At 45.6% G+C, this 24,215-nt stretch overlaps 1 protein-coding gene and 1 long non-coding RNA gene across 7 annotated transcripts in view; one reads left to right on the forward strand and one right to left on the reverse strand.

The window, feature by feature from the left end:
- The window catches only part of WDFY4 (WDFY family member 4), a 300,852-nt gene that overhangs the window by 143,797 nt on the left and 132,840 nt on the right, over positions 1 to 24,215 (reverse strand). For 3 of the 6 annotated variants that reach the window (XM_055275366.2, XM_063638069.1, XM_055275367.2), the window contains exons 32-39: positions 22,244 to 22,462; positions 19,215 to 19,418; positions 18,496 to 18,610; positions 17,135 to 17,292; positions 12,763 to 13,001; positions 10,927 to 11,045; positions 8,936 to 9,121; positions 7,111 to 7,247 (exon numbers count right to left, since the gene is read on the reverse strand). In XM_055275366.2, coding sequence (XP_055131341.1) covers positions 7,111 to 7,247; positions 8,936 to 9,121; positions 10,927 to 11,045; positions 12,763 to 13,001; positions 17,135 to 17,292; positions 18,496 to 18,610; positions 19,215 to 19,418; positions 22,244 to 22,462 — 1,377 coding nt within the window. The remainder of the gene's footprint in view (positions 1 to 7,110; positions 7,248 to 8,935; positions 9,122 to 10,926; positions 11,046 to 12,762; positions 13,002 to 17,134; positions 17,293 to 18,495; positions 18,611 to 19,214; positions 19,419 to 22,243; positions 22,463 to 24,215) is intronic. The other 3 variants (XM_055275372.2, XM_063638070.1, XM_055275373.2) reach the window with 1 other exon arrangement.
- Positions 2,748 to 8,100, forward strand: LOC129480888 (uncharacterized). The gene is made up of 3 exons (XR_008657176.2): positions 2,748 to 2,853; positions 5,226 to 5,291; positions 8,025 to 8,100. It is a non-coding gene; the product is annotated as an uncharacterized lncRNA (long non-coding RNA).

The following is a 24,215-nucleotide window of genomic DNA, read 5'->3' on the forward strand; positions in this document are numbered from 1 at the left end:
CTGGGGAAGACCTTTCTCTCTTGCCCACAAACATTATGTTGAATCTACTACAACTTTAAGTAAAAATATTTCACATTATGATCTTCTGAATATCAGATTTTAAAAATGTCATGCAACCTCTTAAAGATCTTTAACTCTTTTTCGAAGAATTTCTCTGAGAATTCTGACTTCTGTTTTCACAACTGCATTTTGACATCCTCAGCTCAGCTCTGTTGTACCACTTACTTCCCCTGCATTTCAAAGCCAATTCTTTCTATTTTCAAAAATCCATTCTCGCTCCCAGTACTCTGGGCTCATGAGCTTTTTATCCTAGGGAAGTGAAATCTAAGGCCTGCGCCTGGAGTGCTGCTCAGTTCCTGAACATGGAGAGTCCAAGCGTTTAACTAGAAAGCAGCTGTGTCATCAGCAGAGCTTATTGCCTTTCTTCCTGAAACTGCAGCATGGGATTCTCCAAGGCTCAACGTGCCCTCAGCCTCAGCAAGACCCTCCTCTCATCAGCAGGAGACAAACACAAACGTGCCAGCAAGCAAGACCAGGTGCCACTTGATCACTCCCGCAATGATGGCTAAAGCCTTCCAGTTCTGCACATTTGCTTTCCTCTCTGCAGTCTTTATTTGGGCCCCATGATTTCTTTGAAGAGAAAATAAGCATACAGAAACAGTAATGCATGAAATAATATGATGTCTGGGATGTTGCTTCAGAATTATTCAGTGCAGAGGGGGAAAGTGGGAAGTCATAAGGACAGAAAATTGGCCATGAGTTGAAAATTGTTGAAGTCAAGTGATGGATAGATACATGGGGATTCATCACATTATTTTTCTATTTATGTATATGTTTGAGAATTTCCACAATGATTGTTTTTAAAAAAGATAATGGGTGAAGTGCTCAGAGGTGACAGTCAAAAACATCATTTCCCTCACCGAGGACCTCAGCCAGAGCTGCCCTTAACAGAGCTGCCCTTAATAGAGCTATCACCGAGTTGCTGGGCTCAGTCAGTATCTTGTCCTCTGCCGGGGCAGAGCTGCTCCATGCTAGGGTGGGTGACGGCGGGTCTAGCCCCTGGTCAGGGAAGGAGCTGATGGCAGACCCCAGGCACCCTGCCCACATAAGTGCCCTGCCTCTGACGCCTCCAAGGTCCCTAATGGTGGGCACTGCTGGTTTCACTGGGGGTCTCATAGGGCAGCTTTCAGGGAACCCCCGAGAAAGGTGTGGGGCAAACTTCTAATGTTCCCCTGTCCTTGCCAGGGCAGATGTAGAATTCCTACCGAAAGCTTTTACTTTTTTTAGCAACTCCAGTGGATCATCCTCACGCTTCTGGTGGCCTCTCATCCCCTTCTGTTAATTCTTACACAGCCCTGACTTCCCTACATGGGCCATTTCAGTTTGCTAATACATGGGTTTGAAAACAGCAACTGGAAAGTTGCTCAGCTATCTCCTAAAGCCATGGAATTGTGGGGAACACAGGGCTCTGCCCTCCTCCATGTGAATCCTACTTTTCTGTAAGTCCCCCAATCTTTGCTGGCAGGCTGGTGAGTGGGTATCCCTCCCCTGGTGGGGCCTGCCTGGCCCACTGCCTGGGATAGCTGTCCATATGTATACAGTTGATCCCAGGAGGAAAGTGGGCTGAAATCCAGCTCATGCTCCGTGTACACAGGTTGGGGGCTGCCCAGAGAGGCTCCCACCCCTTTAAGGGCTGGAAGTTGCCTTGTACTCTTAACCCCCTTCCTCTGGTTCTTATTTTTCTCCACTCTCTGCAGAATCCCACAGAGCCATCTGAATGCCAGACCTCCCACCCTCAGGTGCCGTCTCTTCTCAGAGCCAGGCCTATCCTGGGTGGCCCTCTTTTCTCACTTGTCCCAGCCTCAGTTGAACAGAATTTTCTGTGTGTTATTGTTGTTCACTACTCCAACTACAGCTACTGCAGCCCCCACTATCTCCCACCTGAATCACACTACAGCCCCCTGCCACCCACAGTTTGGCTCCCCACTAGGGGCCTTCACCTGTAATCTCACCTATAGGAGCAGATGCCATGCCTCTGTTTAACGTCTCACCTACAGGTAAACATGAGTGTCTAGGCTGGCCTGTGGTGCCCCCTGACCTGGCTTTTACCTACTGCCTTGGCCCCTTTCTTACCACCTGTTATGCCTCTGGCCTTCTCCCTGCCTGAGAGCTCTCCTCTGCACAGGCTTTGACCCCGCTTCTCCCAGACTCAGCTCTAGGCATCACCTCCTCCACGGCCCCTTCCTAACCAGCTTCCAGCCCTCTGACTCCTGTGCACATTTTCTGATTGCTAATGCTTTTATATAAACAGATGGTGACACACATTGCATTTTAGAATATTTTCAATTTTCATGAAAGTTACAAAGATAGTAGAGAGTTTTCATCTACCTTTCACCTGTTTTCCTATAAAGTTATTAACATCCCACATTGCCATGGTGTACCTGTCAAAACTAAGAAACCAACATTGGTTGTTGATGTCTTTTCAGCTTGTTTTTAAACAAGGAAGCCTGGAGTTGAGTAGGTAAGCAGAACTGAGTCCATGGCTGTGAAGAGGGGAGCTGGCCAGCCTGTGCAGTCTAGATTCTCCAGGCAGACGGTGGACATGAGGAAGTGGCCTGCACCCTGAGTTGCCCTTTGGTGGCCTCGAGGGAGTCCAAGTTCCCAACCTCTGTCCAACAAGCTGACCCTCACAGCCTTCTAGAGATGGTGGGTGATGTCACAATTTGCTCCCACAGGGGACTGTGATGGGGTCAGGGGGAGAAGAAGAAGAAATAACATCTATCAAATCAGCCCTACCTCAAAGTTCAGCTCACCCACCAGGAATAAAACATTTTCTACTGAAAATGAAGACAGGTAAGAGGAATTATGAATTCTATATCATATGTCTCACTCCAAGGAACAATTTATCAGTGCTATAGGGCTGTCAGCTGCTGACATGATAAGGAATAACGCCAAATGAATAATGTTTCCTCCAATACCAACTCCTTTAATTACAAGCCTCTTCTTTCCAGAAGAGAGACAGAAGATGCAGAAACCCCAATTTCATGCACTTGTGCCTGAATAATGTCTCCGTGCTGCTTTTTCCAGATGGCGACCTTCTCACTGGAGGGACTAATGATGTGGGCATATTTAGGGAAAAACCAATAACGGAGTCTTTAACCTTCAACAACAAAAAGCATGTTGTACAAAATGTTCCTTGGGATACATTAGAAAATATCAATTACATTGCTCACTGAGGTGTAATCAGCTGTAATAATCAAAATTAATTTTTAAAAATAATTAAACAGACCCCAGGGCAAATAGTTGATGCTCTTATCCTATGACATCACAGTGTGCATATGTACCTGAGAAGTTGTGCCTTCTGTTAGCGACAAACGCATCTCACGGAGTTGAGTGATGGATGCAGTGTCTGAAAGCCGGCGAGTTTCATCTCAGCAAAAGGAGGGGGAGCATCTACCCCCTTGCTCTAAGCACTTCCATCTACATTCTTTAAGGGCCTACAGTGTAGCAGGCACTGTGCCCATCCAAGACTAAGTTACCAGTACAAGATGTTGCTAAGCAAAGATGCAGTTAATTTTAAAGATTAAAACACAGCCCTTATTGTTTCAAAAATAATGTGTCTTTTAAAATCTACAATTTTATAATTGTAGATTATAATTGTAATTTAAATTATAAAATCTATAATTTAAAGTGTAGAAAGAATGAATCAAATTGAAGGGAAAGTGGGGTCAATGGAGAAGAAGGAAGCCAGGGAGAAGGTATGTATGTATGCATTTGTATGCGTAGGTGGCTCAAAAATTTATCCCACTAGTTGTGTGCAATTACAAAAGCTTAACCATGCTTATCTCTCTCAGTTTCTGAGTGTCCAGATCAAAGACAGAAACATAATCTGTTGCAAAATTTCTGCTCTCCTTGAGTTGCTGAAAGTAGTTCTTCCTGGTGCTAAAAGGTGAGGGAGACATTCCCCGTGGCTGCCTGGAAGCTGGGGTGGCTGCGGGTGACTTCCTCCACTTCAGTCCAGCCACACTGGCCTTTGCTGCCCAGCACACATGCACCTCAGTGCCATTGCCCAAACTGTCCTCTCTGCCTGACCCTCTTCCCCAGAGCATCTCAAAGCTCATGTTCTTCATAAATTCTCTCCTCTGCTCCAAGGCATCCTTGCCAAAGATGACTTTGCTGACCTTCTCCATCTAAACAGCCCAGCCCCTCTCTTGCCACCCTCCCTGCCTTACCCTGCATGGTTTTCCCTCATTGCCATCAGTTCTCCCAATATTCACAAATGTATTTGCTTATTGTCTATCTTTACTTCCTAGACTGCAGCTCCTTGAGAGGAGAGAATATGTCAGTTTTGTTCTCTGCTGTAACCTCAATGCTGAGAGCAGGGTGCAGAGTAAGCGCTCAATAAATATTTGTTGAATGAACAAGTGAATAAGGCCTCAATGGATATAGAAGACAAAACCTTCAGCAGCCTGCCCTCACCCAAGACAGAGCCGGCTTTGGATATTCTTTCCCCCAGATCTCTCAATGTGAGCCAACAACAAACTGTTAAAAGCCACTTGGGACACCTAGGTGGCCCTAAACATGGCGGTCTACTCAGGCTTCTTTCATATGAGCAATGCAAGTCCCCAGGACTCGGAGGCAGCTGAGCTGTGTCAATGAGAGTGACTAGAGGGGAAGGGCGAGAGGCACTGGCAAGAGGCAGCATCCACAGGTGTGAGGGTTCCCATGAGATGAATGCCCATGCCCAGCACCCAGCACCCTAACATCCCTTCCCTAGCTCCCAGCCAGGCTGCCCTGACCTCCTGGGGACAATGGCCAAGGAAGAGAAGCTCCAAGATGAAGCCAAGGAAAGAGGGGATGGGCCCCTTCTGTCTCAAGTGATACTGGTCAGGAGCAGGTATCTGGGCACAAGTGGGAGTGCTCCAAGATTTAGTACTTGGTACACATATCACCTATAGGATGATCTTGACATTGGCAGAGAGAGATAGAAGGCCAAATTGAATTTGTAAACAGTCTCCTATTTCTAAAGCATTTACAGCTTCCAAGGGCTCCACATGCTGTACTATAAACAGAGCATATTCCCAGTTGTAAGTTCAGGAATGAAAGCTCTGAGAGGTTCCATAAATTCCCTAAGGTCCTCCTCAACAGCACAAAGATGGGATCCTATCTTCACTCTCACATTTAATGACTGAAAGGCCTTAACTTTCTTTTTTTTTATTTTTCAGATTCAGCTTCCACATCTTTATAGCAAGGCTATAATACCCGTCCGATACAGCTATTATAAAATCTGAGTGAGTTACTCACACATTCATGTATTCAATCAGTGAGTCTATCAATGAACTTACCGAACAGTGCCTTTAACAAGTCAATTCCCTGAGAATACAGCCTGAATAAGACGTGTGCTTTGCCCTTAGTTCTTAGCATCAGGTAGCTGGTCAGCCCACCCATTCATTTCTGGACTTCCCTTCTATGTCTGGACTCTTTCTAGGCCCTGAAGCCTGTGATTCCCAAAGCCTGGGAAAAGAAAGCCCTTTTCCTCGGCTGCCTGGGCACTTACAGGCAGTTACAGATTCTGAGCTGGTGGGATTTAGGCTCCACCTCATTTCCCAAAGTTCACGGGCCAAGAGCTGGGATTATGTTAATGTGTCTGTCAGCTGTCTACTTTACCTCCCTGGGGAAGCTTCCTGGGTTCTCACAGTTATTTATCCCACTGGGGAGTTAAGTAAACTGCCCAAGGTCTCCTGACCCTACAGCCATGTCTAGCAACAACCACAGTCCACCTCTGAAGAATTCAGGCCCCTGGCATTATAATATTTCACTGGCATTAGAATACATCACAGATCATGCATTTCCAAAAGAGCCTCAGCAACATTTCCAGTCCCACATGTTCCTGCAGAACCTCGTCACTCCCCCATGAGAAGGTGGAGTCTATTTCCCTTCCCTTGAACTTGGGCAGAATTTTTTGCCCATCTTGATGGAGGTGGCACTGCATGGCTCCTGAAGCTAGATCATAAAAGGTAATGCAGTTTCGGCCTGGTGAGCTCTCTCTCTGCATTATCTTTTGAAACCCTGCTACCATCCTGTAAGGAAGCCCAGTTCACATGAGGAGGCCATGTGTAGGTGTTCCAGCCAATAGCCCCTGTTAAGGTCTCAGACTAAAGCCAGCAGCAACCACCAGATAGATGAGTAACTCAGCCTTCCAATGATCCCAACTGAGGCCCCAGACACTGTGGGGCAGAGATAACCTGTCCCCTCACCCACTGTACTCCATATACCTTACAACAATGTTCCTGATCTCTCTCTCTCTCACACACACACACACACACACACACACACACACACACACACAAACACTGTTGGCACTGATGAGTTTTAGGAAGACTTGTTTTGCAGGTTTTGAGAAATTGATTAGAAAACCCCAACGGATTAGGGCCAGGCGCGGTGGCTCACGCCTGTAATCCCAGCACTTTGGGAGGCCGAGGCGGGCAGATCACGAGGTCAGGAGATCAAGACCATCCTGGCTAAAACGGTGAAACCCCATCTCTACTAAAAATACAAAAAATTAGCCGGGCGTGGTGGCGGGTGGCTGTAGTCCCAGCTACTCGGGAGGCTGAGGCAGGAAAACGGCGTGAACCCGGGAGGCAGAGCTTGCAGTGAGCCGAGATTGCGCCACTGCACTCCAGCCTGGGCAACAGAGTGAGACTCCATCTCAAAAAAAAAAAAAAAAAAAAAAAAAGGAAACCCCAACAGGTCTGTCCCACACAGTAAAGAGGGCCCACCCAACATAGTCAAAGTGGCCCATCCCTGTGTCTCCTGGCAATGAAGTGAATGTTTCTGTCCATGTTTGCTGGGCTCACACCCCTAGCTGCTGCTGAGTGGTGGGCTAGTGCCCTCTGAATACGTCTGACTCCAGTTGAGAATGGGAACAAGGATCCAGCCTAATACAGCCTAAACATAGCCTCGACTGGGGAGCTACATGCATACCCTCAAATGCTCACAAGGATGTGGAGTTAGATCATGTCTAGTAACAGGCAGCGGAGAGGAGATACGACTCGCGGGGTTTGAAGCAAATGCCTGATACTTTTCCAAGGAAAAGAGGTCTGGGCTCACCTCTGTCTTGCACTCAGGGTCCTTGGCCTGCCGCCCGGGCATCAGCTTCATGGCTGAGGACAGGCTTCCACTCCACAAAGTGACTTTGCTGTGGTGTGCAACATTTGAACGACTTGCCAGTGACTTCTTCTCAGATGCTGAGGGCAGGGAAGCAAAGAATGTCAGAGGTGAAGTGAGAGCACACACTATTTTCATAGCTAGCTTGGCTATCAAAGGGCCAACCAGGGGCATGAGCCCCCTGTGGTTACCTCCAAAAAGAGAAACAACCCAGGCTACAAGCTCACACTGCTGTCTTCTGACCTTCTTTTGGCTAAGAAACACTGTGGGCTTTGAGGTCACCAGACTTAGCCTAAACTCCTAGCTCCACGGCTTGTTGACCCACAGTGAGATGTTGAGCAGGTTAACTAAAGTTGCTGAGCCTTAGTTTTCTCATCCTGTGAAATGGGGATAACAATATCTAAACTAATCGAGGGGTCATGAATATTACATAAGATGTGTTTAAAGACCCTGGAACATAGAAAGTGTTCAATATACGACTGTTGGCAAAAAGAGAGTCATTTGTAAGCTTTATAGTTTTACTACTTTATTCCACTCTATGTGCATGGATATGTATATCCTATTTTATTTTACTTTTCTCTGAAATAGAATCTGACATTTTGACTTTAAAAATACATGAAAGTAGATAGGTATTGCTATTGTTTGAATGTGTGTTCCCTCCAAAATTCATGTTGAAACTTAATCCCAATTGTGGTGGTACTAAGAAGTGGGACTTTTTGGGAGGTGATTAAAATATGAGGGTTCTACCCTCATGAATGAATTAGTATCTTACAAAAGGGCTGAAGGGGACCATCCCAGGCCATTTTTGCCCTTCTGTCTCTTCCAACATGGGAGGACACAGCATTTCTCCCTTCCAGAGGATACAGTAACAAGGTACCATCTTAGAAGCAGATGCCAGACACAGCCCTCAGCAGACACCAGATCTACTGGCACCTTGGTCTTGAACTTCCAAGCCTCCAGAACTGAGCAAATAAATTTCTATTATTTGTAAATCACTCAGTCTGTGGTATTTTGTTATAGCAGCATAAATGGACAAAACCAGGTGTGTATATGCACACTGGCCAGGACTAATTTAGAAAGCCAATTAGAAGGAGATTCTGGGCTACTGGACAGTCTGGGACAATATACATGGAAATAACTAACTCTTGAATCACTGCAAATTTTGTGATTCTGGAAGATGTACAAGTATAGGAGGTGTAAGTTGAGAGCAGTGATCACCTTTAAAACAAAATTAAAACTTAATTCTTGCAGCTGCATTGACTAATATGCAAAAATGTTGTTTATTAGTACCAAATACTAATATGGAAAAAATGTTGAGGTCACTAACAGAATGCAAGGGACATTAATATTTTGGGGATGAAAACTTTCACTTCATAAAGTCACAGGGCATGAGGAACCTAAGCTCAAGGTCATTGCATGACTTAGTGAAAGGTTTCAAAGCTGGTAGGTGGATAACAGGGTAGGATCTAGAACCTCAAGTTCCTGAGCCCAGGCCACAGCCTCTACATGGGCCTCTTCCTCTAAGAAATTACTGGAATCTTCTTGCTTGGTTGGCTCCTCTGGCCTTGCTTTCACCCAAGGTGCCATGTGATATTCATTCTTTGTGAGGAAAGATACATAAGATTTCAGTGATATAAATCCCATCCACTTAAGGGATGAGACAGAGGGTCCAGGTGGAAAAGGCTCTGGGCACTGAGTAGAACCTTGGGGGAGTCTGGCTCTGTGAGACCCAGGAGATCCCATTCCCTGGAGCTGAGTGGATAGAGACCTAAGTAATGCTGCCAGGCCTTGAGCATCGTCTCCTCCCAGAGCGGTGTGACCTCTTCAATCTTCACTTCCCTCTCTCCAGGTTTCACAGAGAGATCGATCTTGAAGGCATCCTCCAGGGTCTGCTGCCTCTGTGCCACCAGCTGCTGCCAGAGAGTCTGCACTGTCTTCTGGATGTTGTGTTGGACTAGCAGAGAGAGCACATGGCACACTCAGGATGGCCTCAGTGACCCTCCCAGAGAGGGCTGGGAGATGGTGCATCATGAGTGGTTTTACCCACACCCTTCTCACTTAAGGTCTTGAACATCACCCCAGCTTTGCAAGCTTCAGCCAGAAGCAATCAGTATGGAGAGCCACAGGCCTGACAAGAATGCTACCAACACCCATGCAAGCTGGCCTTCCTCCACCTCCACCTGCCTACCACCAATTCCTGCCTGCCTCACATGTCCAGGATTGGGAAACATCATTTATGAGCTCAGAGACCCTCACTCTCCACCCCATAATTCTGTTGGATACCAAAGGGACACCTTGTGTGAGCTCTGGGTAGTCAAATAGCTCCACTTAAACAGCTCCTTCCAACCTTCCCTTACATGTTGACCTCTCAGGGGAATGGACACCAAGCTCAAGGCTATCCTGTGGCTCAGGGCTCAGGAACAGCCAGTCCTCTTTCCTGGACCTTGCTTCTCACTACCCATCCACTTCAGTCCCCTGGAATTCTTCAGGTATGAGCAAATCTAACAAGCCAACTATGTCTGCTGTGTCCCATGTCTGTAATCTCCTGAACCATGCCTAAATTTCCTCTGATAGTGGACCAATGAGTCCTCTCTCTGGTAACAGCCCCTGGAGACTGTTTCTCTCACCCTAAGGGAATGGACAGTGCCCAGCCCAGCTCTACTGGCCAAGTCCCAAAGTATGTACATCCGTGTTGTAATCAACACCATGTCCAACAAACTTTAAAGTCACGAGATTTTTGAGCATGGCAGCTACCTGACCAGAACACAGAGGCCCTCTGTGTACTATCTTTTATTTTTGAGATGAAGTTTCACTTTTGTTGCCTAGGCTGGAGTGCAGTGGCATGATCTTGGCTCACTGCAACCTCTGCCTCCCAGGTTCAAGTTATTTTCCTGCCTCAGCCTCCCAAGTAGCTGGGATTACAGGTGCCCGCCACTATGCCCAGCTAATTTTTTTGTATTTTTAGTAGTGACAGGGTTTCAGCATGTTGACCAGGCTGGTCTTGAACTCCTGACCTTAGGTTATCCACCCGCCTTGGCCTCCCAAAGTGCTGTGTTACAGGTGTAAGCTACTGCACTTGGTCGTGTATACAATCTTGTATCACAACATATCACTAGGTAAGTGGAACAGTCTGCAAACCAGACTGGCAGAAGGAGTGGCAGAGCTTCTGCTTCCTGGACCAAGAGAGAGCATAATCTCTCAAACACATAGAACTGGCTGCTAGAAAAATGACTTCTAATCCCTTTAACTTGATTTGAGATTAGTAAATCCAAGAATAAATTCCATTAGGCGAAAAATCTTATAGAGAGTAATGGCTTTATTTAATCCCTTCTCATTTACTAGGGAATGAATCTGAGCAGCAACTAGGTAATGGCTTGAACTAAATTAGGTGAGACGGGGCATGACAGTTTTAATTTACAGTAGAGTACCCTGGGATTCAGCTTCTAGTCAAACCAAGTCCCACAGAGCTTTCTCTTCACCTATCCATCCATTCATTCCTTTCCATTTCATTTCTAATATACAAAGACCAATCCAGTGTTACTTTCTACCAGCTTGCCTTGCTATATACTAATACATGATTACTCTGGGATTTCCTAAGTCTTCTGCCTCTTTGAAAATGTCCTTAATAGTATCTGATTTCTTATTTTGGGAAGGACGAACTGAAGAATGCAACCCTAGCAGGTACCACTATCCTGTCACCACCCCTCTCCCCCCAACCACCACCACACACATACATACAAAATGACAAATAAAATGTACCATCACTCAAACTTGGCAAGTCTTCTCTTTTTTCTTTCACGTCTTCATTTGGGGAAAGGAAGACTTGATGATAAGTAGACATTCTAGGCTTGGGCTCCAATCCAAATCCTTCTGGGTAACTAGTGGATAAGAGATTTTTCACTAAAATCCAATAAATTCCAGTTTCCTTGAGACCATTCCATTGTTCTTTATTACAAATAATCATCCTCCAATAATTATCTATATCAATATGGAAAAAAAACTTGCCTAATCAAATTAAAGCAAACACTTTATAAGAAATTCCACAGCAGATATTTTAGAGTGGCATTCTGAATAGCAGGAGAAACACTTTCTCCTTATGAGAAGTCTTGTGAAATCCCACCTGTGCTGCCAGCAGACCCCTGTGCCCACTCCTGGTTCCCTGCCATCAGAACTAGTCATTTCTTTCAGTGCATTCCCAAAGAATTGAACCCTGCCTTTGTTTGGCATTGATTTCATCCTGCCTTGAATGGGGCCAGAGTTGGCTTCATGGGCATGCAACCTGTGCAATTAAACAGGGCCCTGCACTAAGAAGAACCCTTGTTTGGGGCTCTGCTGTCATCATCTTGAAGTTTTGGGTATTTTTGGACACAAGCCTCACATTTTAATTTTGCTGGAGGCCTCACATATGATGTAGCCAGTTCTAAGTGGGGACACAGTGGTTTATACATTAGGTTTCCCATGAACCATGTGCTCTGGGGGTCCCCACTGTGTTAACGTCCACGTGGCCATTATGACACAAACCAAACAGACACTCAGTAAATGTTCATGGGTTGAACTAAAAATGACAAACATGGAAAGGAAAATCACCTGACATATGAGAATGCCCATGTTTGAAATTTCTAGAAAAAAATCAATCTTGCTAAACAGAGGGACCTAAGGAGGCTATCATCTCAAGCACATAATTCAGTTGTCATTCTGCTCCTCTTTACCTGTGCTTCCAGGATGGATAAGGCCTAACTCCTGAAACAGGAAGGAAAGAAAAAAAAACGTCCCCAAATTAAACCACATACTGAAAATGGATTCTTTTCTTTCAGACAAAGACAAGTGCCTCCTCTGGGCTAGAAGGGTTTCCCAGGGCTTCCCAGAGAGTTTTATGAGAAGTCAATGCTAATGTTTTGTACTATTCAGTAGTCAACACTACAGGATGTGGGGGATTATTTTTTTTTTCAAGTGATCAAACATAATTTTTGTTAGGATGAATATAATGAAGAAAAAGGACAACAGCAAAGTGTGATATCCCATTGTCCTCTCTCCCTCTACACTCTCACGGCTCTATTCATAAGACATCATACAGGCAGCAGGATGCTCAGGTGCTGGAGAATGTGGTTCATGCACACTGACACGGAGAGAGAGAGACAGAAAGTGAACATACTTCCTGTCTCTCTCTCTGTGTCAGTGTGCATGAACCACATTCAGATTTGGAAATCTGACGTATTTCCAAACTTGGGGCTTCAAGAAAAGGACTCAGATAAGCTTAATTTAATAGCTTTTTAACTAGCATTTTTATGGATGTGATTTTATGTCATATATTGTATGCATATGTAATTTTTTTCTGGAAAGCAAAATTATTCCTGCATTACACAATATAATGTATTATATTTTTTCCATTCTAAGATTGCAATTATCAAATGATAATGTTTCTAGAGTCTGGCTGCATCATAAAATCAATGTGTACATCTAATGTTGGCATTTTCTGCCTCAAAAATTAAATCAATGACTTATCTTACAACCTCAGTCCTCAATCAAGCTTTCCTCTAAATCTCTCCTTTCTGCATGGACCACCAGCAGGCAAGGAAACAAGTGGGCAGCTCTTACCTTCTCTCATTGAGTAGCAAAAGGCAATGCATGAGACACAGGAGGAAGCTGACGTTGGAATTGTAGGTGGCAAAGACAACATCCCAGTGCTCCTGCAGAAAGCCCAGGATGCTGAGAAGGCTGAGGCATTCGGAGAGGGACTGCTGGGGCTTGGACAGGCAATAAAGAATGGCTTTATTTAAACTGCTGTATAAAGTGCTGAGGACAGTGTCCCTTTGAGAAGAGGCAGTCTCAATAACCTGTGTCGTTAAAAAAACACACACATACACAAACGTGTGAGTGCTTTGCAATTTTAGATACAGATCCAGTTTACCACAAAGATAATATAATCAAAAAGTGACATGGCTTACTGCCCAAAGTAATTTATAGATTCAATGCTATTCCCATTAAACTACCATTGATATTCTTCACAGAATTAGAAGAAACTATTTTAAAATTCATATGGAGCCAAAAAAGAGCTCACATAGCCAAGACAATCCAAAGCAAAAAGAACAAAGCTGGAGGCATCACGCTACCTGACTTCAAACTATACTACAAGGCTACAGTAACCACGGTGTACTGTTTTTGTACAGAATTGGTACAAAAACAGACACATAGACCAATAGAACAGAATAGAGAACTCAGAAATAAGACCACACATCTACAACCATCTGATCTTCGACAAACCTGACAAAAACAAGTAATGGGGAAATGATTCCCTATTTAATAAATGGTGCTGGGAGAACTGGCTAGACGTACACAGAAAATTGAAACTGGACCCCTTCGTTATACCTTATATGAAAATTAACTCAAGATAGATTAAAGACTTAAATGTAAAACCCAAAACTATAAAACCTCTAGAAGAAAATCTAGGCAATACCATTCAAGACATAGGCACAGACAAAGATTTCATGACGAAAACATCAAAAGCAGTTGCAACAAAAGCAAAAATTGACAATGGGATCTAGTTAAACTAAAGAGCTTCTGCACAGCAAAATAAACTATCATCAGAGCAAACAGGTAACCTATAGAGTAGGAGAAAATTTTTGGAATCTATCCATCTGACAAAGGTCTAATATCCAGCCAGAATCTACAGGGAACTTAACAAATTTATAAGAAAAAAAACAAACAACCCCATTAAAAAATGAGCAAAGGACATGAACACACATTTCTCCAAAGAAGACATTCAGGTGGCCAACAAATATATGAAAAAAAAAGTGCCACATCACGATCATTAGAGAAATACAAATCAAAACCACCATGAGATACTATCTCATGCCAGTCAGAATGGTGATTATTAAAAAGTCAAGAAACAACAGATGGGGTGATGTTGCAGAGCAGTGGGAACACTTTTACACTGTTGGGAATGTAAATTTGTTCAACCATCATGGAAGACGGTGTGGTGATTCCTTAAAGATCTAGAACCAGAAACACCATTTGACCCAGCAATCCCATTGCTGGGTATATACCCAAAGGCATATAAATTATCCTGTTACAAAAATACATGCACGTGTACGTTCGTTGTAGCACTATTCACAATAGCAAAGACATGGAATCAACCCAAATGTCCATCAACAATAGACTGGATAAAGAAAATATGGTGTATATATACCATGGAATACTATGAGCCATAAAAAGGAATGAGATCATGTCCTTTGCAGTGACATGGATGGAGATGGAAGCCATATCCTCAGCAAACTAACACAAGAACAAAAAACTAAATACCACATGTTCTCACTTATAAGTGTGAGCTCAACAATGAGAACACATGGACATAGGGAGAGGAACAACACACACTGGGGCCTGTCAGTGGGTGGGGTGGGGAGAGTGAGAGCATTAGGAAAAACGGCTAAATCATGCTGGGCTTAATACCTAGGTGATGCGTTGATAGGTGTAGCAAACCACCATGACACACATTTACCTATGTAACAAACTTGCACATCCTGCACATGTACCCTGGAACATGAAATAAAAATAAAAGTGACATAGCTGGGTATGATGGCTCACATCTGTACTGCTAGCACTTTAGGAGGCCAAGATAAGAAGATCTCTTGAGGACAGGTGTTCAAGACCAGCCTGGGCAGCAGCATAGTAAGACCTTATCTTTCCAAAAAGTTAAAAAAAATTTATCCAGGCAAGGTGGTACATGTGTGTAGTCCTAGCTACTCGGAGGCTGAGATGGGAGGATTGCTTAAGCCCAGGATTTCAAGGCTGAGGTGAACTGCACTCCATCATGCCACTGCACTCCAACCTGGATGACAGGGCAGAAATTTAGTCTCAAAAAAAAATGGACATGACCCGAAATTCAAATAGGACTCACTTCCTCTACTTTCAAGCCTCTATTTAAGGAAATGATCAATCAAGGCTATACAGAATTTGGGTAAAAAGTTTTGTTAAAAAAAAGTTGAAAGTTTGTTATAGTCATATTATAGAAAATAGATTTGGTGACCCGAGATTTCTGAAGTACTGGTAACATGATTGACATTCAATGTATGAGAACATGCTATTAGTAGTATCTAATTTAAAAAATGGCTATGTGCCATTATTAATAGTTATCATAGAATACTTACAGTATTCCAGGTATTATGCTAAGAATTTTGCATAGATTTGCATATATTGCCTGTTTGTCATAAAAACACCATAGACGCTAAGTTACCCCACTGTACGGATAAGAGGCTAAGAGTCAGAGAGGCTGGGTGGTTCAGCAAGGGTCAAACACACACTGGACACTTGAGCCACGCTCTTAACCACCGTATCATGTACTGGAGATGGAGTCCAGAAGATTTTAGTTCAAAAGAAACTTAGAGGGAGAAGTAAAAGACCCTGATTTGTAGCCTTAGCATGGACTGGTCCATACATCTCCAAACATCTGTTTGGCTTCCATGAAAAAAATCCATAATACAAAGAGTATGCACAAAGTTTTTCAGTCTGATAGAAAATGAATTTGTTATAGGCTACTCCCTTAGAATTTCACAGGTAACGCAATGTTTCTACTCATGAAGTAAAGGTCTGTTTAAACCTGTTGGGGTTTGGGATTCATTTCTTTATCATGTTCCTCTCCTGCTCCTCAGATGGGTCTCAGACTGAGGTTAAGAGGGGCAGGCATCACAGACAGCAAGCAAGAGAGGAGGCCAGTGGATATGGGGGGAGCCGAGCCCTCAGGCCTGGTCCCCCTGAAGGCATGGTGGCCCCCACTGGCACATGTGTTTGGGATATTAACAGGGAGTCCATGCTTTAGCCATAGGGAGCTCATCAGCTTCTTTCCACTTACAACACAACTTGCCAGGAATCTGATTTTAACCCTCACAGAGCTGACAAGGGCTGTTTCTCTTCTCTTGGAGTTGTTCCTGAAGAAGACTTTGAATTCAAGTCTTTCCAGGTTTGCCTGGACCTGCTCATCAGACAAGTGAAGATGGCTCTAGAAACTGTGAAGAGGCCCAGTCCTGAGGTCTGTGGGTGACTCTGCAGTCAGAAGGGTGCTGGGAGCCAATTTCACTCTCTATGAGATGTGAAGAGGAAGCAGAGTGGTCCTCCTAGTTCTGCTGCAGAGGGCATACCCAGGACTGCTGGCAGGAGTTGCTGGAGGTAGATCCCAGCTTGATAAGAGAAAGTTCTTTCCAAGAATCGCAGACATCCCCCTGGGTGGGACAACTTGAACTTTAGTGGGTTCCCCATCACAGGGAGGGTTTGAGCAAAGGTTGCATGGAGGCTTGTCAGGAAAAGTCTCTAACTTGTAATTGGGCTGAGATCTAAAAAAAAGGTCTCTTTCAGTGCTAGAATTTTGAGATTGTACGATTCTCTCTGTGTGTATATGCATGCACATACACACACCTACATTCAATAATGGCCCTACAGGCATGCATTTGTACAGGTAGGTATGTAGTTATACCTGTTTATCTGGAAAGAAAGGGCACAGGCAAGAATAAAAAGACAAGGTTAAAATAGATGCCTGTCTCCACTGCAGGAAAGCACAAATACAACAGACAGAGTGAGTACTAAAGAAGAAAATAAAATAGGTCTTGCGAAGACAAAGGCCTTTGTAGCCCTTTCTTAGTTGAGAAGGAATAACAACAATTAAGGTCAAACCAACAATCACAATAAAAACCCAAAGGGAAGGAAGCAGGTTCTAGGAGTTTACAGAGCTCAGGTGCAAGTGCAGGGAGCTGAGGCTTCCAATCCCTGGGACTGGGCTCAGGTGGCCTGAGGTGAGAGCCCTGCTGGACATGCAGTAGCCTCCAGGTATTACCTGGGCCTAAAGGGCCTGCCGCTTCCTCCCACCTGGCTCAGATTCTACTCCAGGGAGGGAGGGCAGATCCAGTGGAACCAACTGGACAATAGCCAGGAGCACATCATTCAGATCCACACGGACACCCGGTCAGTGAGCAGCTCTTACCACCATGATGTGCTCCAGGATGAAGAGGAGGATATGCCTGGGGTCTGCTGAGAACATCCCGCTGTACAGCTTCTCCACCAGCTTCTGGGTGAAGCAGGAGATGTTGGCAAGGGAAGGGGCAGCAGCAGCTTCTGCACTTGGCTGAGGCTCTTTGCCATCTGTGGAGTGAGGGGACAGGTGGAGGTGAGATTCTAAACGGACTTCTCTCCATGACAGTCTCCAAGCCCCCTGTAGTGACCAACTGCATCTTATTCACCTCTGTGTACCCCATGGCTTCAAAGATGAAGTCTTGTACTGATGAGGTGCCCAACACACACACATTTAATCAAAGTGAACAGATGTTGAGTAATCTGGTCAGCGACATAAACCAAGTGGTGAGAAAGCAAGCAAGGGGAAGCATTTCTTCCTGTGGCTTTTTGGAGGAGGATGTGGGAGAATGTGCTGCCTGAGACAAATGAGCAGGCATCATGATGACCAGGGGCCCTGCTGCTACACTGGGCAGAGGATAAAGCCATACGGTCAATATCTGTCTATGCTCACCAACACAGCCGGCACTGTGCTCAGCCATGTGTGTGATGATCTCAACTAACCTCTAGCACAACCCTGTGAGTTCACCACGACTGTCGTCCTTACTCGCAGGTCCAGGCACCTAACTAGGGTCGCATGACTGTCCAGTGGCAGAGCCAAGTCCAGAACTGGGGTTGCCAAACCCACACTTCACCACTCTGCTACTCTCCTGCATTCCAGTCTCTCCATGAGAAGGATCATGAAGTCAGGGCTTCTGAGTGGGAGGCAAGGAGAAGTCCAGAGTAGGACTCACGTTCCTAGGGATTCCTGTGCCTTGGGAATCACAGAAAAGGCTTTTGTTTAGGCTGGTCGAAAAGGTACAGCTGCCCTGGAACCAAGTTTTTTTAATGAAGCTTCAATTTTAAGCTCTGAAGGGGCATGGCAGCATCTTCATCCAGGTTCATTGTTTAAGAAACATCAGCTGTGCACCTACCCTGTACCCAGGCAGAATGCTGAGCATGGAAGGTTAAATTCTGGTATCTTCGTTTCCCTTATGGGAAGAGGTTGCATTTCTACTGAGGCTACAGGAGAGCCGATTTTTGCTCAGAGGCAAAAGGGCTTTCTGTCTGTAAGTGGCACAGCATGACAAGTGTGTCATGGAAAGTAGCAAGCAACCCTCCACTGGGCCCAAAGGCAGGAACCAGGGAGTTCTTGTTGATGATGCCTGGAGGGACGGACGCCAGGTGGAGGCAGCATCCCACAGCTAGGGTCAGTTCCTGGCCAGCATGCTGGTTTCCTCTCCACTGCCAGCAGCCTTATGTCATGAATGGGGAGGACCGAGTTGCTCCACTCACCTCTGAACATTGCTGCGTCACCTCCACTTGTCATGTGGAATATTTCCATAGCAGAAAGCAGGACCTCGGACTGGAAGTCTCGCTTCTGTTGGCTGGTGGCATGGTCTGGAGAAGCCTGGAAGTACAGCCCAGGACTGAGATAGCAACCACAGGGCCATCGTGTGCACCCAGTGCCCACCGCCCCCCTAGCCTGGCTGGGACACTTATGCCGCATCTGCCACCAGTGTGGGCTGCTCACAATTTTCCCTTTTCTGGGGGCCCACCCTCTGTGACCGAGCTGCCTCATCCAGGAAGCAACGCCCACTTCCGAGGGTAAGGAGGCAAGTCGGGAGAGCCCACAGCCCACGGCCACCTGCCAGGTGCCACAGGTGGGGCCGGCCCTGGGAGGCAGAGAGCACCCCAGAACCCCCTTGGGCCAGGCTCCAGCTGGGACCACCTCTGGGCTAGCTTCACCTCCTGCCCCTCTGCTTCCTTCCCCACTTCTCCTGAGAACACCCCCTCCAACCCACTGGCCAATAACTCACTTCCACAAAACTCCCATCTCAGGCTCTGCTTCTAGGGACTCTGTGCTTACTCCTCTATCACCTGTTGCTCTTTTGGGGCCCATGGTTCACAGATTCCCCAGGCCCTCTGTCTCCCTGGGTGCATCCTGCCCTTGCAGTGCTTGTATCCCGGCAGCCTCCACAGCACATGGCCCAACGTCACCTTTTCCAACCCACCTCCAGGAGCACCTCCAGGGGCAGCCACTGCTTGGGGCTGGGGGCTCCAAGCAGGAGCTCCCTCAAGAGGAGCTGCGTGAACTCCCTCAGCTGCCTCCGGGCGGGATGTGCCTTGGTGGGAGCCTGGAGACCCTCTGCTATGCTGTCGCCTTCAGCTGCATCCTCGGGACTGCTGGTGTTCCGGGTGGACTCAGCCCCAGCCCCCTCAAAGACAAGAGAACCCCAACATGAGTGGCCTGCCCTGCCTCAAGCTCTTTCCCACCAACCTGTGCCACGTACATGGGAGGATTATTGTCATGCCCAGTGACATGTACGGAAATTGAGGCTCCGCACAGGAAAGCGACTTGCCCAGGATCCAGCTGCTCATAAGGTGGCCTGCTACTGTTTGAGAATATGAGATGCCAAGTGTTGTGCAAAGAAGCTAAACCACAGAGTCAGAGAGGCCTGCAGTGTTCATGATGAACTCCAGAATGTGCCAGGAGCAAGCTGCTTCACATCTCCAAGCCACAGCTCCCCATCGGTTAAACAGAGACAATGAAAACCTTCTGACACCGGATCTGGGAGAATGACATGAGAGAATAACGAATGTGGCAACGCCCAGCCTCTGGTAGACAGTCAGAGACAGTCGGTGCCCATCTTGTGATGGGGACCCCACCTCTACCTCCTGCCCAGTCTCTGCTGATGCCCACAGACAGGCTCCTCAGGCAAGAACGGTGGAGAAATGGGACTCCAAAGAGTTCTTTCCTCTAATTCCTGAAGCACTTTGGCATCCACTCTTTTGTTTTATAGTTATAAAATGTTGGGAGATCAATGAGACAGGGGTCATTACCCCAGATACGTCCAGGAGGACACAGAGATGCTGGAGGCCGAATGACATGCCCAAGGACACGCGGCCAGGGACTCCTGACTCCCAGCCCGTGGACTTCTCCTTCACATTCATCTGTTAGCACCTCCCTTTGCTCATTCATAAAATTAATGCGGCCGTTCTTAATTAAGCCATAAAATGAATTTAATGGCACCTAGGGAGGTAGTGACTGCATTAATTAGCTCCGTGTGGCCTTGATTGGAAAGATGCCATATAAATTCACAGCAAATCCAAGCCTTTGGCCACCAGCCTTCTGCATGAAGAGGGTCTGGCATGTTTTCTATACAACAAAGGCCTTGGCAGAGCTGACTTAGAGCTGAAAAAGGCAAGGATGGCTGGGAGGTACACCTTGGAATTAGACCCAGGAGCCCCAAGACAAAAGCACGACCTCGCCTGCGATCAGCTGGGGATGTGACTCTGGGCCAGACCCTCCCCTGGGCAGGAACTACTGACCACGGGGAGCAGGAGCCCTGGGTCAGTGTGTGCACCTGGGCTGCTGGCGGGGCCAATTGGCTGGAGCCCCGACTCAGCAGATGGCGAGCCTGGCCCTTGGGCATGGGGGCTGAGCTGGGCATCTGGGTAGAGAATGTTAGGCCACTGGACCCCTGCAGAAAACCTGCCCAGGGAAGTGTCGAGGGGGAGCCTGTAGGCTCGCCCTTGATCCCTCCCTGGCCAGGCTGCCTGCGCCTCTGGCTGCAGGTCCTATCCCACCTGTCTCCTGCAACCAGCGCTGCATTCCTTCACTCTTGTTTGCTTGTCTATCTTACTTTTTTAGTAAGTTACTTGATATGAATTCATCAGACTATTTCAAAACTATGTTATCTTTTTGTGAAACTTCTGGCCTTTATATTTAGTCTTTTTATTAAAACTAATTACTTTTAAAGTTTATTTGGCCATTTACTTTTATTGTAAACTGACTGTAATGAAAAGGACAAGGCTTTGGGGTAAGAGTGATATTTAAACTCTGGCTCTGTCTCTTGTTAATCACGTGAAGTTCAGTACAATCATTCTTGCAGTCAATCTGGGAGATGGGTTTTGTGACCCTCAGTAAGCCTGGAGGAAACTGGTGAGTGCCGCTTTGCCTCTCTGAATCTCAGCTTCCCCTCTCAGACACCACCTTCATCAGATGGCAATTCAGGTTCTCTAAAGCACCAGTTTCAGGAGATGGAGGCTGTCGCCATGGGTATGCTTCTGGAAAAGATTAGCTAAGAGAGCATGTTGCTCATTCATTTGGGCATTTAGCAAATGTTTATGGAGCAACCACACCAGGCCCAGCATCGCACTTGGCATGGATTATAAACCCCCCTATGTAGCATTGCTCGCCTTTCAAATATGCTCCTTTAGCTACAGTTGGCAACTTGCAGGAAGACACGGTTAGCTCACTTACCCTCACTGGGTCTCCACTTCCTAATCCACCAGAGTGGGGGTGGTTGTGTGAATTTCTGCCCTTCCTTCTTCCATACCTGACCTTCTTCTTTAGTCCTCACCTCCTTCTCGCCTCTCAGCTCCCAGGAGCTCTTAGCCTACTTGAGTCCCACATGGCCCTGACCCAGCCAAGCCTTGACCTGCTGGGACTAGCTGGAGGCCTCAAACTCACACGTCTTCCCATAGCCCCTTCTCTAACCCCCAGAGCGTACGACCCAAGACCTCATCCTTAAATCAGGCTCTGCCCTCCCCTTGGCTTGTCTGGCTCTAAGCTGGGCCTCTGCAAACCCACTGCCTAGAAGAGCACATAAGTCACGGCCCAGGGGCCTGCAAGTGGGATGAGGGTTCCTGAGAGCAAAACTTTTTGCAGGATGCACTCCCAGGACTGCCCTCCCCCATGTGGTGCACAGCAGCAGACTTCCTGGAATGGGAGTCACTGTCTCCCCTTGTCAGTGCCTGTGTATGCCACAGAGAATGGACTTTATCTGCCATTAAACTTCTCGTTACTGAGATTCTTAAGAGCTCAAAAAAATTATTGAATCTCAGAGCTGAAAATGACCTCAAGGTGTATCTCAGCCAAAAAAGGATGATTATCCAAGCTGCTTATTCAATGTTCCCCTCAAGTTGCCTTAAAATGTATTTCAATTTTAGGGGGGTGGGGAGGGATTTTGCCCTTTGCCCTTGAAGGATGATGATGCTCACACCTGCTCTCTCTGGGTGGGGCAGCAGCATGTCCTACCTTTTGGGCTCCCAGGGGGAAGGCGGCTATGGCCAAGGTCTGGAGGAACTCCGGGGCTCGCCACGCTGGGTCCTGGGGGTAGGTGCGGTGCACGAGGCTGAGGAACTGCAGCACGCTGGCCGGGAAGGTCTGTGCCCAGGCACCATCCTCAGAACCTGCCAGGGGCTGAGGCACACTTGGTGAGAGGTAGTGCAGGGCAGCATGATGGGGGCTGCCTCCCTAATCAGAGGAGCTAGGGTCTAGGGAGAAGATTCCTTCCTGAGACTTTCAACAAAATACATTATTTAAGACTGCAGATCAGCACCAGACACTAGTGTCCAATTGAGGAAGGGTTTAATATGTGCAGACATTGTAAGGGCTTCATACATATGCCTCTTCTCACCCCACAACAACCCTCTGAAGTAGGTTCTATGTTTACCCTTAGTGGTTTTCTCTTATCTTTTAAGTTTCTGCCTTTTATTTTTGATACTTGTCTACTGTATTGGGTAGATGATGCTTTCCTGACACAGATCTTGATTGTACCAAATTCACTGAGTAACTGTGTTATTGTTGGATATACATACATGTTAGATCTTAGAAGTCTGAGTCTTGTTTTTCACCAAGTCTAAAATTCACATCTTTAATATAGAAATTTAACCTTTTTATGTTTGCTGTTACGACATACATGTTTGGTCTTATATTTTTACTTCTCTCAGCATATTACATATTTTCTTTGTTTTAAATGCTTGCATGTGATTCCTTTTGTTTGCTTTATTTTGAATAACATTAATTGATTAAACAGGTAACAGATTCCTTATGCTTCATACAGAAAATATACATCTTTTCAGGCACCCCTAAATTAATTGCTCATTAGGCCTACAATAAAACCACGAATAAATTTCTCGAAGATGAAAAATATACAGATCACATGATCTGAGCAGGGCAAAAACATAACTAGAAATAGAGAACAAAAGTTTAAAAACCAAAAGTCTCCACCACATGGACATTAAAAAATGTGAATCAAAGAGATCTTTAAAACTACAATCACAGAAATTCCAGAACATAACAAAAAATAAAGACGCCAAAATCAAAATCTTAGAAATTGACAGAAATAAAATCAGGAGACTGATAAATGTACCCAAGAGCTGGTTATTTATATAAATCCACAAGCCTTCAACGACCAAGTCACAAGAGAGTCCAAGAAGGAGAGAGCAGGACACAAACTGAGAATATGAAGGGAGAAACAATCACACAGAAAATGACATGAGTTAAAGGAGACCATTTGTGCAAATTAAATGAATGGAAATTATTTTAAAATATCAATTAACTAAACTAGGTCAAGAAGACATTTAAAAGCCTAAACAAGCCAATAATAATGGGACAAATTTAGGTCCAGGCAATTTCATAGGAACTATTAAAATAATATAAAAATCATGGATTTAACATCTTGCTGAATACAAAGAAAGAAGTCTTTTTTAATATAATATTAGCATAATACTGATGTCAAAACCTGAAAAATACATAACAAAAACTAAATTGCAGACTAATATCATTTATAAGGATGCATGAAATCATAAAGAAAATACAAACAGAATAAGGACAGAGTGACTAAATGAGGTCTTTGCAAGAATGCAAAGAAATCTATTGATGTAATTCATCATAGGAAACTGGCTAAAAGAAAAAAAAGTATAGGATTATCTAATTGTGTGCTAAAAGGGTATCTAATAATAATGATAAAAACACTTCTGAGCCTGGCCAACGTGATGAAACCCCGTTTCTACAAAAATACAAAAAAATTAGCTGGGCATTGGTGGTGCATGCCTGTGGTGTCAGCTACTCAGGTGGCTGAGGTGGGAGAATCATTCGAGCCTGAGAAGCAGAGGCTAGAGTGAGCTGAAATCACACCGCTGCACTCCAGCCTGGGCAACAGAGCAAGACTCTGTCTCAAAAAAGAAAAAAAAAATCTGTTTCAAAAGGGGCAAAAAGTGGGATC

The sequence above is a fragment of the Symphalangus syndactylus genome, chromosome 4 (genome assembly GCF_028878055.3).
Source record: "Symphalangus syndactylus isolate Jambi chromosome 4, NHGRI_mSymSyn1-v2.1_pri, whole genome shotgun sequence".
NCBI lineage: Eukaryota > Metazoa > Chordata > Mammalia > Primates > Hylobatidae > Symphalangus > Symphalangus syndactylus.